Source organism: Mesoplodon mirus, assembly GCF_964341445.2.
Source record: "Mesoplodon mirus genome assembly, chromosome: 11".
NCBI classification, from domain to species: domain Eukaryota; kingdom Metazoa; phylum Chordata; class Mammalia; order Artiodactyla; family Ziphiidae; genus Mesoplodon; species Mesoplodon mirus.
In genome coordinates, this window is record NC_138987.1 from 11,354,447 (window position 1) to 11,374,885 (window position 20,439).

The 20,439-nt window shown below is 33.1% G+C and overlaps 1 protein-coding gene across 1 annotated transcript in view; it reads left to right on the top strand.

The window, feature by feature from the left end:
- Nucleotides 1–20,439, top strand: part of LRRIQ1 (leucine rich repeats and IQ motif containing 1) — a 186,618-nt gene that overhangs the window by 14,556 nt on the left and 151,623 nt on the right. The window contains exons 8-11 of the mRNA XM_082636012.1: nt 1,354–1,428; nt 5,192–6,826; nt 12,751–12,903; nt 15,215–15,365. Coding sequence (XP_082492138.1) covers nt 1,354–1,428; nt 5,192–6,826; nt 12,751–12,903; nt 15,215–15,365 — 2,014 coding nt within the window. The remainder of the gene's footprint in view (nt 1–1,353; nt 1,429–5,191; nt 6,827–12,750; nt 12,904–15,214; nt 15,366–20,439) is intronic.

Below are 20,439 nucleotides of genomic sequence, written 5' to 3' on the forward strand. Positions count from 1 at the left end.
AATGCACTGTCTTTCTTTCTGAATCGTGCTCCTCCTCTGGTGTTCATTATTTTGATGAGTTACACTATCATCATAGTCGAAGCTAGAAAGATATGGACCATTTTTAACTCTTCTCTCTCTTTTATTATCCTCTTCCTTCTAATAGTTATATTATTCATTGTCTCATCCATATGTCTACTGCTAGCCTATAGTTCAGGATGTCCTAATGTCTAGCTTGGAATATTTACTATACTCTCTAATTGATCTCCCTACTTTTGGTCTTGTATTCTGTAAACTCATGCACCATAGTGCAGTTTGTAGGATAATTATTTTCTAAAAAATGTTATGCCCCTGCTTAAATGCCATCAAAAGTTCCCACAATTCTTATAAGATAATGTCCAAAGAACTTTTCCCGCTTCCTTTTATCCAGTCAGTTGGCAGTTTATGACCATTTCATATTTACATTGTGTTTCTGTCTCTTCTGATCCTCCCACCCGATCTGCAGAAGGCCCTCATTGGTTCTCACATGGACTTCTCTAATACCTACTTCACTGATCTCCTTAGTGTCTCCTTGACTTACTTTCTCTAATTCTATCAAATGTAACCTTATAATTTTTCTAAAACAGAGCTGTAATCATTTTCCTAGCTCAAAAACATTTAATAAATGCCTAAAATGTTTATTCAATCTCTTAAAAGACTAGTCATTTCAAAAACAATCTTCTGTATGAAACCTTTCATGATCCTCTAATTATAGCACCTATTCCTACCATAATCCTTATAGTTCTTATTTTGTGATAAACTTATTTTGCTAAATTTGGGGCAACTTGTGAACGTATGATTGCATTCCTATATTATTAAAGGTAAAGTTTTTGAGGGAGGGGATTATATTTTACTGATTTTTTTTTATTCTGCAGAGCCTTAACAAAATAGACACTAATAAAGAGTTAATGAAAGAAAACAATTACCCTCTGAGCTGATTTATTATGTGAATTAAATGAAATGGTGTGGAGAGAAAAAAATTGTAATGCAAAACCCATCTTAACACACATTATCATCTGTAAATTTTGCATTGTCCAGGAGTATTTCTAGCCAAAACATTTTATTATATGAATAAACATATAAATAAACTCAAATAAATAAAACGACTTACCCAGATTTTAAATATCTTTATATGCTAATGGGAACCCTAGGTATCATTTTATTATATTTCAGGTTGAGATTAAAGTTGTTATCCCAGTACTAATAACTGAGGACCATTGGGTGAGTTGTTATCTTTAACCATTTTATACAAATATATGTCATAAGAATCATACATAATAAACATAATATTGTTTGATAGTTGAATATAATATTTCAATATTATCATATGTTCAGCAAGAACAGGACAAGATGAATGACGAACTTCATAAAGAGGAGAAAATATGGAAGGAGAAATTTAAACAACATGAGGTATGTGTTTGTTGTTTTTAAGCAGCACAATAATAATTCTCCATTTGAAATAAATTACTATGCTTGGAATGGGTATTTTAAAATAATATTGCCTAGTTGGTATAGGATTTAATTTACTAAAGTTTTAAAATACCTTAGTTATAGAAACTCTCCTTGAAATAGAATGTCTTGAAAAGGAAAATAAACTGGTTCAATGAGTGAACATGTCTATATAAACTTGTAATTGTAAAATTTCTTTTAAGTTTTGAGAAAACATACTATTATGAATATTTCATTATGATTGAGGATTGTTATAAAAGGTTACTGCATTTCTTTAACACAACTAATTGAATGTGTTAAATAACCCCTTTAAATTTAAGATGATCCTGATGACATGTCTATTGTTTTTAATTTACTCCACAGTTTTTATATAAAATTATTTTAAATTTAAAAGTAGATAAAATTTCCCATAATCCTGTAATGTAGCTAAAAATATTAACTATCATTGTATGTTTTCCAGGTCTTTTTAAAATTTATACAAACACATTCCTGAAAAAGTATGTTTATATTGTCCATCTCTAAATTAAAAAAAGTTGGTTAGGCATGTGAAGACACATGGTTCATTATGAATGACAAGAAAAAAAAAAAGACAGTAGTGTCTCACTTTCAGGTAATATAAATGTTGGAGTTAGGAGAGCCATTAAAATACCTCTTGCACTGTTGGTGGGAATGTAATTTGATACAGCCACTATGGAGAACAGTATGGAGGTTCCTTAAAAAACTAAAAATAGAACTACCGTACGACCCAGCAATCCCACTAATGGGCATATACCCTGAGAAAACCATAATTCAAAAATAGTCATGTACCACAATGTTCACTGCAGCTCTATTTACAATAGGCAGGACATGGAAGCAACCTAAGTGTCCATCAACAGATGAATGGATAAAGAAGATGTGGCACATATATACAATGGAATATTACTCAGCCATAAAAACAAACGAAATTGAGTTATTTGTAGTGAGGCGGATGGACCTAGAGTCTGTCACAGAGTGAAGTAAGTCAGAAAGAGAAAAACAAATACTGTACGCTAACATATATATATGGAATCTAAAAAAAAAAAAAAAAAAGTCATGAAGAACCTAAGGGCAAGACGGGAATAAAGACGCAGACCTACTAGAGAATGGACTTGAGGACACGGGGAGGGGGAAGGGTAAGCTGGGACAAAGTGAGAGAGTGGCATGGACATATATATATATATATATATATATATATATATATATATATATACACTACCAAATGTAAAACTGATAGCTAGTGGGAAGCAGCCGCATAGCACAGGGAGTTCAGCTCGGTGCTTTGTGACCACCTAGAGGGTGGGATAGGGAGGGTGGGAGAGAGGGAGATGCAAGAGGGAAGAGATATGGGGATATATGTATATGTATAATTGATTCACTTTGTTATAAAGTAGAAACTAACACACCATTGTAAAGCAATTATACTCCAATAAAGATGTTAAAAAAAACCCTATAACTATCATGCAGTAGCAAAATAATTAAACAGGTGATATGGAAAGAAAATTAGAATCTTTAATGAAATACCAAGTATATATTCTAGAGTTGAATAGTTCAGTGTATAAAAATAAAATTTCAATGGATAAGTTTGACAGTAGATTTGACACGGCAGGCGAGAACATTAATGAAGCTGAAGGGAAGTCAATAGAAAATACCCAAATTTAAGCACAGAGACGGCAAAAAAAGAATGGGAAAAGCAGAAAAGTACACAAGAAATATGTGATACATAATGAAAATATAAAAAATATGTATAATAGTAATCTTGGAAGGAGTGGAGAGAATGGGGCAGAACCTATGTGTAAAGAGATAATAGTTGGAATGGTTTCAAATTGTTTTAGAAAAATCAGTCTGAACATTTGAAGATGATTAAAGATCTCCAAGTAGAATCAATACAAAGAAAATCACACCTGGGAATTTAATAGTATTGAAATTCAAGACTAGAGGGAAAAATCTTAAAAGCAGCCAGAAAAAAAGACACATTGCCTAAAAAGGAGCAGCAGTAAGCTGACAGCTGACTCCTTAAGTGAAATGATGGAAAGAAGAAGGCAGAATAAAAAATTTAAGTGCTAAGTGTTAAGGGTTTCTTTGATCATTAGTGTTCTTTGAATCCAGTCTTCCTCTGCTTTCTGGACTCAGTTTTCCCTTCCTGGAGTATATAGCTAAATACTTGTCAAAAATATACTTTTGGACAGCAAATTTTCTCAATCTTTGCACAATTGAAAATGCTTTTATTTTGCTTTTAAAACTGAATGATTAGTTTTCTTGGACACAGAATGCAGGTTTATTACCACTTAATTTTAACAACTTAAAGATATAACTCTATTGCATATTTATTTATTTTTTCACATGCCATCTATGATTGCAAATTTGATACTCATTCATTACATTCTTTTGAAGCTTTGGAATTTTTCACTTTTTACATTCATCCACACATATTTGCTGGTTTTCTACTGTGTCCAGGCATTTCTGTAAGTACTCAACATACAGCGGTGAATAAAACAGAAAATAATCCTTGCCTTCATGGAGCTTATATTCCTTAGTGTTCTGAAATATTGCTAGTATCTAGTATATGAGTGTATCATTGTGTGTGTGTGTGTGTGTGTGTGTGTGTATGTGTGCATGAAGTTAACTCTGTATCTTAACAGCCTTTTTTTTTTCTTTTTTTGGTTTAGAAAACATATTTTTCTATGATTCTCTTCCCTTTGGTTTTTCTCAGTTCTTCATTTTGGAACTCCTATTTGTCATACGTTGAGGTTTCTGTGTTGATTATCTTTACACCTGAACATCTCTGACATATATTTCATAACTTTGTGTTTTATATGTTGTTTTGGGAAACACCTAATTTTGAAGTTTTTGTTTAGGCAATCAGCTGTTCAGCAATTTTATATTGATTTTTTTATTTGAGTGAGTCATATATTTTTATTTCAGGACTTGCATTTCATTTTTATATGAGGTTATTCTTGTTTACACATTTTTTTCTTAAAAATATCTTTATTTTAATTTTTACTTAAATAGCTCTTTTCTCAGAAATTGGTTCTTCCATCTTCTTATTGAAGCATTTTTATTGCCTCATATCTTTTGTGTTAGTTTTTCTCAAATATTTGCCAAATTTTGTTGATCTGTTTCCTTTTGTTTTAGAACATTAGTGACAATGCTATTTTCTCACCTACCTCCAGATTATCTCACTTAATGCAAAATGTGTTTATCAACGTTCTTAATAGTTGAGAAAGGATAAGATGTGTAACTAGGCTTATTTGTATGTACTACCTCACCTTCCTGGTATCATAAGTCACAAAATAATTCCCCACTTCTTCAGTCCCTGTGCTAGTTCCTTTATCAGAACTCCCATCTCAGAAAGTCTGAAGTCCTTTTCTCCTACACAGATTTTAGCTTGAGGCTTTTCTTTCTTTTTCTCTGTGTCATTCTGATTTCATAAACTTTCTATCTTCAAGGAATTCCTCAATCTATGTCTGGGTGGCTTAGTATAGCCATAATATTACAGGATCAACTTACTAACTTGATAGAAGCTCCTAAATATTTAAAAAATTAATATACCCTTTAAAATAAATTACTTTAGTTCCTCTAAGTAAATTTTATATTGACTTTACTATGATTTCAGTTTTAGTATTTGTTCTCAATCTATATTTTGGATGATACTTTAGTAATATCTCACATTTAATTTATGCTGACTATTTATCTTACTTTATTTTAGGAATTTATTAGAAACTTGCATTTACAAATGGCAGAAGAAAGAACAAAATTTAAAGACCTACAGGAAAAAGAAAAAATGCGTTTGTTAAAACTGCAGCATAATGCAGCTGTAAAAATTCAAGCTAAATATAAAGCATTTGTGGCCTACCAAAAATATGGCCCAATCATAAAGGAACAAATAGAAAGTAAGAAAAGGAAAGCTCAAGAGTGGAAGGAAAAGGAGGCAAAAATACAACAAATGGAAGAAGAAAAACGAAAAAGATTAGAGGAGGAACAAAGAATAGAAGAAGAGATAAAAAAGCAGAAGCAAGAGGGGAGGAAAAGGAGAGAAAAAGAATATGAAGAAAAAAAGAACATCCTGAGACAAGAAAGAGAGCAACTACTAAAGAAGGAAAAATTGAGATTAAGAGAGGCTGCAAGAAAACAGCTAATAATAAGTAGAGCATTAAAAAACGGAGATTATAATGCCAAATATTTAACTGTCGAAGATAGATCAAAGAATAAGGATGATGTAGCCGGAAGACTAGGGGATGAAAAGTCAAAGAAGTGGAAAGGTGCTCCCCCTTTGCCAGTTGAAGAATCGAATAAGAGAGAAAATGTAGATAGACAGCTTGTATTGAAAGAATCAATGCAAGTGCAATTAAAAGAATCTATATCAAGCCAAGCAATTTTGCCAGTATTTAAAATAGAAGAAAAGAATGAAAACCTAGCAAAACAATGTTCAGAAGAATCGGTCAAAAAAGCAAGGAATTATGAAAACATAGACCAAAAAACTCAATTGGAACACATAGATCTAAAAGAAAATGTGAAAGAACAGTTTCAGCTGCAAGAATTAAACTCTCAAATACAAAAAGAAGTCATGAAACCTTCCATAAATGAGATTATGAGACAAGAAACCCAAATAAAAATATTAGGACATAATCAAGAAATTAATGAGGTAAACAATGAAGCACAGAAAATAATCGATAATCAACAGAATAAGATACAACAAGTAGAAAAAGAAGAGATATCAGAACAAAATGGAACATTATATGAAGACAATAATATGAAGAAAATTTCAGTGATTTCAATAAAACAAAAACCACTACAACTAAAATTAGAAAATCCTGCAGATATAGGGGAAAATATAACACTACAAGAAAAAGAAATTGATTTAAAATCTAAAGAAACTGAGGAGAACCCAAAAGGCAGTGCTCTGAATAGTGACTTGGTTTTTAACACCAATGATGCTATGATAAATGTAGAAGGCAAAATAAACAAGCAAAATTATATTTTAGGCAGAGATGCTCCTTGTGAAGATTTGGGTGGCAACACTGCAAAAATCTCTTTGGTTTTTAAAGAAGTAAACTCTCTGAAGTCTCAGATTAAAGAAATTCCAGAAGAATGTCATGAAACTAGAACTGAATGTGAAAATATAGTGACCTGCTCTGTACCAGAGCCAACACTTATATTTTCTATTGAAGAAAAGAGGCTTGCTTGGATAAAATCGTTTAAACCCTGGTTTGAAATTTTCAAGCAAAATCAACAGAAGAAGATTGTTAGGAGAAAGAGACTTGTAAAATTCCCAGTCAACATGATGCCCCCTTTGAATACACTAGAAATTCTTCAGTGTGGCCCTTGGAATACTTTACAGCAGGTATTTTATAATACTTTTTTCATATTGAATTGTGATTGGTTCACTAAAATGTAACTTTAAAAATCTTAATAGAAGGTATATTTTATTTATTCATTTATTTAATTGAAGCACAGTTGATGTACAATATATAGGTTACAGGTGTACAATATAGTGATTCATAATTTTTAAAGGTTATACCCCATTTATAGTTATTATAAAATATTGGTTATATTCCCTGTGTTGTACAGCATATCCTTGTAGCTTACTTTATACATAATAGTTTGTACCTCTTAATCCCCTACCCCTATATTTCTTCTCCCCCCTTCCCTCTCCCCACTGGTTACCACTAGTTTGTTCTCTATTTCTTGGAGTCTGCTTTTTTTTGTATCCAAGAATTCTGTCTCTTAATCAGTGAAGTTGCTAATGAAATATTTCTCCTATTTGAGAGAGGTTGCACTTAAAAGATCTCCTCAATTAAAAGTATTCAGGTCATCTTCTCCTTCAGTGAAGCACTATGAAGGGCTTTGATTTGTCTTGAAACCTGTGTTCAAGGGCCCTATAGCCATTACTAGGCTTCCAAGAATGGAGGCATCTGGGAATGTAGAGCTGAATTAGAATAGGAAACTCCTAGCTTGATACTCAGGAGTTAGTTTGCTTTAGTCCTGGGCCACAACACCACCTAGTGGCTCCTTTCGGAAGGAAGTGGATTTCCTTGAAGTGGATTTCACAAGTGCTGTGAAAGAAGGGCTTACAACAATGGAAGACCCTAGAATTTCTATATAGAAACAGAGTTATTTAGTCACTTGCTATATAAAGATGATACATCTATGCCTGAAATTTAAAGTCGTTGTCACCAAATGCTACTAATTTTCTATGTTTATGGAAACAGTTTCAATCAAAAATAAGACAGAAACTAAAAAATGTGTAGAAAAACAGAAGAGAATATTTCAAATAGTGAAGTTCTAGAAAGGATTTAAGATTAAAATACATATGTTTATCTGGGGCCTGAAACTCAAATGTATTTATAAAATTTATTTAGTTTCTTGATATAGGTAGATGCCTAGAAAAGGAAACATTCTTATTAATACATATGCATTATTTGATTCATTCACTCAGCAAATATTCATCTGTCTAATATGATCAATCCATATTTATTGTTAGATTAAAGGGACAGAAACAAACCCCAGTCTTTGCCCTTATGGATCTGACTATGGTAGACAAAAAGGCATTAAACAAATAAATACACATAAATACATTACTGCAGATTTTGATATCTGCTATAAGATTTCAGGGTATTCTGTGAGAGAATAACAAGATAGTAGGATTTAAAGAGATCTCTGGGATGTGAAAGAGCAGTATAAAGAACAAGAACTACTTTGAAGTGTATTTTTTTCCCCTAGGCAATGTATTTTTCATATCTATCAGACCTATAGAGTTACATACAAAATCTCTCAATAGCTCTTCTACTACATTTTTTTTCTTTGGCCACATTACCTCTGGAATCATTCTTTTCCTACTTTACCTAAGATGTTGATGCAGGCTTTCTGATTGGGTGACATTAGATACTAACTCTTTTATTTTATTTAAAATAATTTTCTTCCTGAATATCTCTTTGGGCTAGGCATGAGTCACAGCTTCTTACCTACAGTATTTGTTTCAATAGTTAGAAAAACCAGTAGTTCTCTTCTCTTTCGTTGTGGTTCTCTGTTTTGTCCAGTGAGAGAAGAACTGAGAAAGTTAAGACATATGAACCTCTTTCTCCTTGGTGTTTCTTGTTTTGCCCACTCTGTTCCTTCTATGGAACTCTTGTCAGTTTACAGAAAGTGAGGATTAACCTTTTCTTATACTTGTCAGAGCAAGACCTTGCAAACTGTAATGTGTATACAGATCACCTGGGGATTTGTTAAAATGTTGATTCTGATTATTTAGGTCTGGAGATCAACTGCAGCATACTGCATTTTTACAGTGCCCCCGGGTGATGTCGTTGGTGCTGGTTCATGGACTAATTTGAGCAGCAGTGTTCTAAAGGACCCTGTAATCCTTTGACTACTATTCAAACAACTATTTCAAACATTTAATTTTTCTTTGAAGCATCAAATATACAGTATAAACATGAAAATATAAGTGAATGTGCCATGTAAGGGCTGAAGTGTTATAAAAACCATCTCGTAATGACTGTTTGCAAGGTGGTTTATTGTGGTATCTTCATTCACCACTGCTACTGACTCATGAACTCACTTTCTCACTTTGATTTTCTAATCTCTTAGCTTCACGTCTTTGTCATTATCTGCCACCTTTGTAAAGTCCTTCTGGAGTACACCTTTAGAAGAGAAAAATTTATTCTTCTGGAATTTCACCCAGTAATCAATTCATTTTGCTTATGTTACTCTCTCACTTTGAGCCTTCAGGACATGATTCAGGTCTGCCTCTTGTCCATGCTTCTTTATTTATTGCCAGACAAACAGTGGTTTTCATTACTTGACTCTGAGATGGATGAGTGGGAGGATGGATAAAGGGATGGAAAAAGAAGTCCAACGGAATGTTAATCTTATCTCCATATTATTATCAGCTTCACAATTAGCTAGGTTGTATTGATTAAAAATGAAATTAATATAAAAATCACGAGTGTAATTTAATAAAGTACTAACAATCCCTGTACCAAATAAGATCAGGGTTCTAATTTTATTTCTGCCATTTACTGGCTGTGTCACCTTGTACAAGGTGCTTGACCTTTCCCTTTCTGAGCCTCAGTTTTGTCTTCTATAAACTGGGAAGAGCAATACCTACTTTATAGGACTGTTGACTTTTTAAATACCGTATGTGAAGAATCTAGTCTTATGCTCCTAACATATATGATAGTCACTGTCAAATGTGGATCTCAAACATCTGGAGAGAAAGGCAGATGGATTTTTGAGGGCTGCTTAATAGCCTCTTTCATCAAATACGTTTTAACATTGAAAATGCTGGATCATCTACTATATGGAATAATATCCCAAAAGGATATGACTGAAAGGAAGTGATTATTGACAACTAACATAGTTTTCTTTTTCCTAGTTGAATGCTTTAACTAATTCATTTTTCTTTTATTTTGGGCATTTTGCTACTAATTGTAACTTGCCTTAAATAGAAACCACAAAAAAAGGGTACTAGCTTAAGGATTTTTTGCTATGGCTTTATAACATGCCATGGATGATAACATTTTAGGGGCTGAATGTCTCACTTCATTCAAGGCAAATTGTAATTAACTGGTGTTGTGATGGCACATGATTTACTTGAAGTTATATTCTCATTCATTTAAGCCACTAATCATACCTCAGATTCAGTCTCTTTGCCGCTGATTTTTTGAACAATATTATTTCTCCAGGTTGAATAAATTTGAGATTGTGGCACTGAACATAAAGCAAAACAGTCATTGCTTTCGTTACTTTTGTAATTACAGTTTACCATAGATGACTGACACTGCTTCAGTTGGACTCAAGAGTAACTGAAAGTGAACTCTATAAAAAATCTGTAGCTATTTTAGGTCATTTTATTTACCAAAACTGTCAAGGATTTGGGGGAATATAGACGATTAAGTGGAAAACTGATTTGTGATCTTTTATCAAAATATAATGAATGAGTCATAGGTTTTCTATAGATGGAGTAGTTCATTTTCAAGTCATGAGAGACCAAAAATATTAATCTTCCAAATATTTTTATATTATCCTTTGTAAGGGAATGAAACTATGAATGCTATAAATATTTTAGTTTTGCCATAGGGCTAAGACAGTTTATTCGTTTAGTTATTTAAGAAGAATTTAGCGACCATCCACTATGCCCCAGTTGCTGTTTTATCAGGCTGACCATGCAGTAATGAGCACCTGTGAGTACTAATTCTATTTGACCTTAATTTTTAGAGCATAAGGAGGTTCTATTTATGTAATTATTGTCATGAATGTATGAAAATGATGAATGTAGAAGTTTATTTGATCTCATATGTTTGGAAAAAACTAGAGTGCAGTAGAGAATAAATTGCTATATCATAAGGAAAAAATTTTAATGTTTAATAAAAGGGAGGAGGAAGTACCATTAAATACCTCATATTCACAAGTAGACACCATCAACAAGGATACTGGAACAGCTGTCACTCCTGTACTGTAATTAAATTAGAGAGGTTGCCACATCATAACTAGAACTTGATTGTGCTTATGTAGTTGATTGTAAGTAGCATATTATTAAATCAGGCAGGATAATATAAATTATAAGGTAGAGCAGCATTTGTTACTATAAAGCTGCAGCTATAGGGTTTTCAGTTTTTAAGTGCTCAGTTCTAAATAGTGTGTTCACTTTTTTAGTATAGAGCCAGTTTTCCAGTTACAGAATTTATAGTATCTCTTTGTGGACAAATTAGGTGGGCATTACACAGCAGTTATCCTGACACAAGTAGATTAATATTTTTCTTTCTGAAAAACTATAAAAAAGAAATTTGTTTCAAAAGTTGTTTTACATTATGAGTAATTGAGAAATGCCTAGAATCATTATGAAACTAGAAACTTTTATTCACCCAAAGTTTTAAAAATAATCAGTTATTGCTTTTGCTACTTAAAGCAAGGAGCAGACTAATCCCTTCTATCTCCATGAACATATGGTCTTCCCATTTACTTACATAAATACGTAAATGTAAAACTTTAATGCACAGGAAATATTTCACATGAAGAGGAGTTATTGCACTTAAGAATTTTATACTTTTTCCAGGTTTTTTGAAGTAATAATGCTTTCAATTTCAATAAAACATTTAAAAAATTTCTTTTGAGTAAGATATACGCTAGTATGATATATACTATAAAGCTAATCATTTTAGAATTGTTATTCAGTACACGGGAAACCTGGCCTTAGGACTTGTGATGTGGCAGTATGAAAGTATTTTTACTATAAAGCAATTTAGCTTATGTAATTATTTCAGTGCACGGACTCAATTATGGTGAAGAACCAACATATTATTACATTATTACTGTGCCAATTTTACTTAGGTGAGAGCTCTTGAGTTTAATAAGTGGAGTGCTTTTCAGTAATCTCAAAATATTTCTATCTGACATATTCTTGTAGAACTCTAAGTGTAGTCCTTAATATGCATACCATAAAGTTGAATACATTCTTTGATATTGAATTTTCTTTAGTTGGAAAGACTTAAAAAGAGAAAAGTGCCTTAGGAAAAAAGGAAGTATTGAGTCAACAGTAATATCTCAATAATAAGAAATGTTGTAAGTGTATGTTAAGAACTATTCATGATTTTTTATACCGCAGATTCTATATGTGCTGGGTATATTACATTATTCAGTAGTATGGAATGATTCATACCTTTATAATACAGAAGACATAATAGAATATTGTTTTTATTGCATGGTTCAATTATTATTGCATGCTTCTACTTATTACAGGTTCTATAATATCTCTTCTCAGTTAAACTTGCTTCTTTTTTGGAAGATAGCTAAGGTATTCTAGTTGAAGCATGGCAGGTTGGATATAAAATCTATCCCCTGACCTGTTGTGGCTTCTGGTACTATCCAGGTATCCCTAAGATACTGTCAAACACAGATCTTAAACATTTATATAGTGCAATCCTGAAAATAATGCCAAGGGACATGAAAAACAAGGAAAATGAATTTGGTGAAAAATCAGGGAGTGAACTAATAAATGATTACATTATTATTGCTTCTATGCATATTAGTATTGAACTTGAATTGGTCATGAATGACTGCATTATTTTGTCTTTCTATGAGGGGAACAAAATTGGCAAAAAGGCCAGATAGCTTAAATGAAATTGAGTTGTTAATAAGTGTAGGTTTCAATATATAGCATTACTTTTTTTTAGATGAAGTTTTTAAAACAATTTTGCAAGGCTAGTATACTTTATGTTCATTATAGTTAGATAATGTTTTGTGTTCCAATTTTCTTGAATTCTCTAGGTTACAACAGTAACGTTTCAAGATTTGCCAGGTTGTAGTCTCTCCACACTGGCAGAGTGTACAAATCTTCAGTTTCTGTCTCTTCGGTGCTGTGGATTAAGCTCTTTGCACAGCCTGAGTAACTGCAAAAAGTTAAAATACATTGATGCACAGGTATGTCCTATGTTCTCAATATTTATTTTATAATAAAATATAAAGTGGAGTAAGGTGTAATTCAGGTGTACATTTTAAGAAATGAGAATTTTGAAGAAGCATTTACTAAAGTAACCTATAACTCAGGGTCTAAAAGATATCAAGGGCCAAAATTTGTGAGAACCATACAGGGAAGATGATTAGATGGTATGACCTTGAAATTATCTCTATTTGCAGATGATATAGTTATTGTTTTGTTACTTTTTGCTGCATAACAAATGACCACATTATTTAGTTAATTAAAAACAGCAACCACTTTATTTGCTCACAGTTCTGTGGGCTGTGAATTGAGTCCAGACTTATCTTGTCATTTCATCTGCTTCATACCGTGTTGCCTGGGTCTCTTATGTAATTTGCAGCTGGGGCTGGAATGTCCAAAATGCCTTCTTTTACATGTCTGGTGCCTTGGGAGTTTGGAATTTCTCTCTCTCTCTCTCTGTGCTTTCTTGGGAATCTTAAAAGGGTGAGCTTTCCAAAAAGACAAGCTTCAATATGAAGTGCTTATCAAGCATCTGCTGGCATCATGCTAGCTTGTGTTCTATTGGCTGAGCTTTCAGTTCATGTGGGAGGGGACTATGTGGATGTGTGAATATTGGGTTGTGAGGCTGATTGGAATTGCTTACAAAGTAACAATCTCCTACAGTCTGGCCCCTGGCTCCTAATGAGTCACATCCTTCCCGCATGCAAAAGGACTCATGTCCCAAAGACCCCAAAGTCTCATTAACTCATGGCATCAGACTCAAACTTGAGCACAGAATCTTCTCATCTAAATCAGATCCAAGTGGAGATGATCTGCTCAGAGAAAGTTCTTTCAACTCAGAGATCTATGAAGTTAAAGGAAAAGTTGTCTTCCCTCCCTCCCCCACACCCACATACAGTGGTGAGACAGGACTTGATTAATTGCAAGAGTTGTTACCATTCAATATGGGAGAAAACAAGAAGCTCATGGCAGTCCCTGGTCCATAGCTAAGAAACTACCATCAGTTATTAATAAGGACTTGGTTCTGCTCCATGGGAATGGGTCTCTGTGACTTTGGGTTCTGCCCACTCGGCTTTTAACTCCATTCTCAAGACATACTTTCTTTTTTTTTTCCCATTTATTTACTTTTTTATTTATTTTTGGCTGTGTTGGTTCTTCGTTGCTGCGTGTGGGCTTTCTTTAGTTGTGGTGAGCAGGGGCTACTCTTCATTGTGGTGCATGGGCTTCTCATTGCAGTGGCTTCTCATTGTGGTGGAGCATGGACTCTAGGTGCGTGGGCTTCAGTAGTTGCAACATACAGGCTCAGTAGTTGTGGCTCGCGGGCTCTAGAGCACAGGTTCAGTACTTGTGGTGCACGGGCTTAGTTGCTCTGTGGCATGTGGGATCTTCCCAGACCAGGGCTCAAACCCATGTCCCCTGCATTGGCAGGTGGATTCTTAACCACTGCACCACCAGGGAATCCCCAAAGGCATACTTTCTTTTCCATAAGAAGTGCCCTGTTTTGCAGCTGAGAATTTTTCTCAGTGTTTCTTTCTCGTAGAAGTTTGGGGGGGTGGTGTGCTAGAGTTTTATTTTTATTTTAGATTATATTATTTTCAATTCAAACTGACTGTGCTTCTACCAATATGATTTTCTTTTCAAACTTTGTTTTTCCTATGCTTCTTATTAAGTTTACTCCATTAGACAAAGGCTATATTCATATTTTTGAGAAGGATGTTATAGGACTACACCATTAAGATTCTTAGAAGCCCATTTAGCTTTCTGAAATCTTAAGAGAATTGCTGTTGCATCCATGACATATGATCTTGACATTGAGACCAATATTATATATTGCAGAGATGTGTATGTTTAATAAAAGTATAAATCTATACATGAGATATATACCTAATTCATGGTATTGGTATTCTTTGGCGGGAAAGATAGCAAAAGGGACTGAAGAAGGGAAATGGGGAGATTTCAAATTTTTCCATGTTTGGTTTCTTTAAAATAAGTTTTTTAACAGCTATGACCAAATGTTCACTCTTGCTCATTTAGATAGTTTGAAATATTTTGTTATATGATCCTCTGTGTTTTCTGTATTTTAAAAGATTATTAATAAATACAAAATCATTTATTTGGTTACTTAGTATTTTCATCTAGATAGTATAACACTCTACATAGTTATCTTAAAAGATAGGGATTCAGATATTCATTTAAAGATCATATATCTCATCTTCCCTCTTTTTGCAAGCTTTAAATGTTTCATTAATAAGCCATTGAAATAAAACTAATTACATTTGTTCTTTGTTTTAGGAAAACAATATTGAGTCTATCAACTGTGAAAATTTAGAAAATCTCTGTGTTGTTCTTCTTAATAAAAATCAACTGACTTCTTTTCATGGTTTGGATGGCTGCACTAATATCCAAAATCTTGAACTTTCACATAATAAAATCACTCGAATTGGTGAGAACAATGGAATTTATATATATTGACATTTATTTCTCATTATTATATTTTGTTTCATTTATTCTTTTTTGAGAATAGGCCACCATCACTAATTTGCTTATTTTTATCCAAGCCATACTTAGTTAATCTTTTATCCAGATTTATGAAGGAAACAAAATTAGTTTTAATACATATAAAAGGAATATGCTCCCACCACTGGCAAATGGGTGGTTGTTAGTAGCTCCTTAAATTAGTATATTCACCTCCCTGTTCCTTTTCTTATAACCAACAGTGATCTGAACTCTACTGAAGAATATAATACCCTAGTTTGTTGCCATCATATTTTTATGGACCCTATGCTTTCTATACTTCTCAGCAACTGTCATAACTGTTTCCTGGTATGACACTACTCTCCTTACCTACATACATCACTTGTACTAACCTTTCCTTCTTTAGGTAAGGCTACCACATAAAAGAAAGAGTTTATCAGTTTGAATCTCCCTAATCATCTTTGTCCCTCCATCTGTCTGTCTGTATACCTATATATCAATAGCGTTTCCATCCTTATTCTTTGTAATCCATAAAATTCAGTGATGAAAATGTCTTTTCTTATTTAAGACCAGCCCTTCTGTTTTACGTAAATATACCTGTCATTCTCCTCTGGTACCTTCCTCCATCATTTATCACCTTTCTCATGTCAGATTCTTCCTATTGCCGTCCATTGCCTCATCTCTCTTCCTCTTGTTGTCAAATCTTGTGAAAGAGTGTTCTGTTCTTGCTCTCACTTCTTACTACCCAACTTCCCTCTTCTGCCCACTGAAATTCAGCTTCAACTCACTTCTATACATTTCCAGTGTGGTAAGTCCAAAATAAAAATCTCATGTTTTTTAATACCTGGCTTAAAATTCTGTTTGTTTGGTTTTTGTAAATTTAACTGTGAGATTCTCAAGGGACTTGATAAGGGCTTAAATGATGGTTAATCAATAATCAAGGACTGGCAGAAAATAATGAACTAGATAAAAACATTACTCTGGTATACTACTAATGGCTTAAATTATTGGACCGCCAGAATGTACATTCTTTCCACCTTCTCCATCCTATGGTGGTTAGGAAATGTGATCTGGACTGAAATATCACGAAATGGGATGGGAGCAGGTGGAGGAGTAGAAGTAAGCCTGCTTTCTGTGTTTAGGCCTGGTTCTACCTAGGCCTTCTGGATATTAATTTAATTTGTTTGCCTATATAATATTTTGTTTTTTCTTTCATTTTTTTATTGTTGAACATTTCAAACATTTACAAAATGAATACATGGAGATTCCATATACTATAGTCAACATTTGGTCCATCATTACTGTTTTGTTTTTTATTGTATTTTTTCTTTTTTAAAACGAATCCCCAAATCATAAAGTTTCATCCTTTCATACCTCAGGAGATGGTTTTTAATAATATGGTCCTTTCTTACTTAACTACAATGCATTGTGTTGCCTAATAAAATTAAGACTGATTCCTTCTATCAACTGATAATCTATAATCCAAATTTCCTTATTTTCTTAAAACTATCAGGGTTTGTTTGAATCATAACACAAACAATGACCACATATTACATTTACACAGGTGTCTGAAGTCCTATCTAATCTGTAGTAGTCCTTCCACTTTTTTCCTCCATGCCATTGATTTGTTGCAAAACCTATGTTAATTGTCCTATACAGTGTCCCACATTTTGGGTTTGTCCATTTACTTCCTTTTAGTATATTAAAATTGTTTCACTCTGCCTATAAATATTTCATGTCCTGTAAATGAAAGCTAGTGCAACAGGCTTGAGTTAATTAAAATTTAGTCTTTTTTGGCAGGAATTTTTCAGAGGGGTTGCTCTGTGCTTCGTATTGCCTTACGTCAGGAGTCATACAGTGATTATTTGCTTTTAATGATGCTACGGTTGCATGTTAGGTATGTGAGTGATAGCCTAAACGTTCCATTGTAAAGTTTCCCACGAACCTTTTATCTAATGCTTTCATCCATTGATTAATGTGGCCTGAATCAATTAATGCAGTGGGGGATACAAAAAATGAGTTTTCTAATTTGAACATTCCTTCCACATTTTAAAAACTGGAATCATTTATTTAATAACTATTTGGTTACCTTGGAATCATTCGTAGAGGAAAGACAGGAATAAATGCCTACCTTTATATTGATAGACTTTTACAGTAAGGTCATTTCTTTCAGTGGTGTCAAATGAATTTTCTTTGTTTCATTTATTTTGTTTTGCTTTTGCACTTTTCTCTCTCTCCCTGCTATTCTCTCTTTCTTAGTGGTCTTATGAACTCATAGAATTTTATAATATAGAATATTTCAGTCTCTTTTCTTATTATACTGCTTGATACTCAAATTGTCCAGTCCTGTGAATTTGATTGAAGATATCAAATATTGATATCTCCAAATTTACTTTCTGAACTTTATAGTTGTGTTACTTTCTCTTCCACTGTAGTCCTTGGTTGATACCAACACTAACATAACTATTTTCTATGGATTATAATAGCCATAAAATAGTTTCAAAACAACAATGCCAGTATTGGAAGCATTTTATAAGTATTTAGAAGAAAACTTCTAAATTAATTTTGAGATTTTTTTTTTGCATTTCTTTTGGCCCTTACACTTTGTCCCCCAAAGTGATGTGCTCACTTGAAGTATTTTATCTTTGTGATTATGTTATGAATTTGAAATATAATTAGTTCACTTTTCCCTTTGATTCAATTTTATTTTTGAGATGTAAGACAGATATATGTTTCTACAGACTACATTTAAGAAGACTCAAAGAGATTGTGCTTTCATCCTTTTTCATTTCATTGTTATCTGATCTACTTTTATATACAGATATTTATTTATATATGTGTATAATAATACATGTGTATCACATATGTGATATATGTGTGTTTGTAAATATATATACATATACATATATCTAAGAAATATATGTATATATGCTAATTCTTTCACAAAATATAGAATATTTTAAGTACTGTTCTTTATCTTGCTCTTTTTCATTTTACAACCTATATGGAGTTCATAGCATTCTTTTTCTATGGCTTGATAGTATTCAGTTGTGTGTATGCACTAGAGTTTATTCCACTGGTCCCTGGTTGATGGACAACGGATGGTTTACAATCTTCCACACTGCCATCATGACTAACCCGATACCTATGTCATTTCATACTTCATCAGATATATCTTTAGTTTAGTTTCCATATATATATATATATATATATATATATATATATATATATATATATATTAGGGGGGGCAAAGGACATCTTTAATCTAGGAAGATAGTGCCCGACACACTTTATATGGGTTATACCACTTTGCACTCCTACCATTAATACATGTTAATGGCAGAGTTTTTTGTTTTTTTCTTTTTTTGCGTTTCTTCTGTTTATTATGTTGTTCTTTTCTATTTTTAAGTTAAAATTTTAATTTAATTATTTATCATTTTTCACTCTTGTTGACATAAGTACTTGTCTATAAATTTTACTCCGAGCACTGCTTATTCTGTAACTTCTGAATAAGGTATAGGTATTTTTGTCTGTTCTACAATTATATGATGTATTTTATCTTTTACCTAAAATTTTAAATTTGCATATGGAAAGGCCATTTTTGTTGCTATTTTTTCTAGTTTTATTGCATTATAGTCAGAGAATTATTTTTGTGCCATATCTGCTTTTTGAAACTTGTAGTTTTCTAATACATTGTTAATTTTCAGGAATGTTTCATGTGCACTTGAAAAAAGGTTGTTGTTTTCTGTTAGAATATAAAGTATATATTTTCATCTTTAAGATCTACATTAGTGATCTTTTATTTTAGGTCTTAAATGTGTACTTGATTTACCTTGGACTGAAGGAGTTGAGCTAGATTGAATGTATCTGTTCTTTTTTTTTTTAACATCTTTATTGGAGTATAATTGCTTTACAATGGTGTGTTAGTTTCTGCTTTATAACAAAGTGAATCAGTTATACATATACATATGTTCCCATATCTCTTCCCTTTTTGTGTCTCCCTCCCTCCCACCCTCCCTATCCCACCCCTCTAGGTTGTCACAAAGCACCGAGCTGTGTATCTGTTCTTAATCAGCTGATTTCTTTGTGTACATCCTTTTGTTTCTGCGTTATGAATGTTGCTCCATGCTGTTATACAGATATTCTTAACTGTGTTATCTTTATTGTGAATTTTAGCCTTGAAAATTTTAAGTTCCATTCTTTGTCTCTTTAATGCTTTTGTGACTGAATTCTACCTTGTCTTACATGGTTTCATTTTGTTTGTATTTGCCTAATCTAAAAAATCTTTTTAACATTTCGGAATCACTTTGTTTTAGGTATGTACTTGTATACAGCATGGATTTGGGTTTTATTTTTTGATCCAAGCTTAAATGTTTTTCTCTCATATAGACCATGGCCATTTGCATTTGTTAATTTAATTCATATACTTGGTCTCAGTACTATCATCCCACTCAGGATGATGCTCTCTTTTTCTGGAGGGAGGCCTTGTTGGTAATAAATGGGTTCTTCCACCCCTGGGGCACCTCCAGTTTTTACTTATCCATTCAATATCCATAGGATTTCCTCTGTACGAGTGTCGATTCAGCCTGGATTGTGTTGATCCTGGATACTTAATACCCCACTTAGAAAGAAATTTAGCTTGTGATTTCTTTATCTCCCATTTGCAATGGAAGGATAGGTTATGGGTATTTTGATTTCTTTGTTACACTTTATGAATTTTTGGAGGAGGTTTGGGGAGAATTGGATCTAATCAGTCACCATCAACTCCCTTTTTTAAAAATATAAATTATTTATTTATGGCTGTGTTGGGTCTTCGTTGCTGTGCGCGGGCTTTCTCTAGTTGCGGTGAGTGGGGGCTACTCTTTGTTGCAGGTGCACGGGTTTCTCTTTCTGGTGGCTTCTCTTGTTGTGGAGCATGGGCTCTAGGCACGCGGGCTTCAGTAACTGTGGCACGCGGGCTCAGTAGTTGTGTCTTGCAGGCTCTAGAGCACAGGCTCAGTAGTTGTGGTGCACAGGCTTAGTTGCTCTGCGGCATGTGGGAT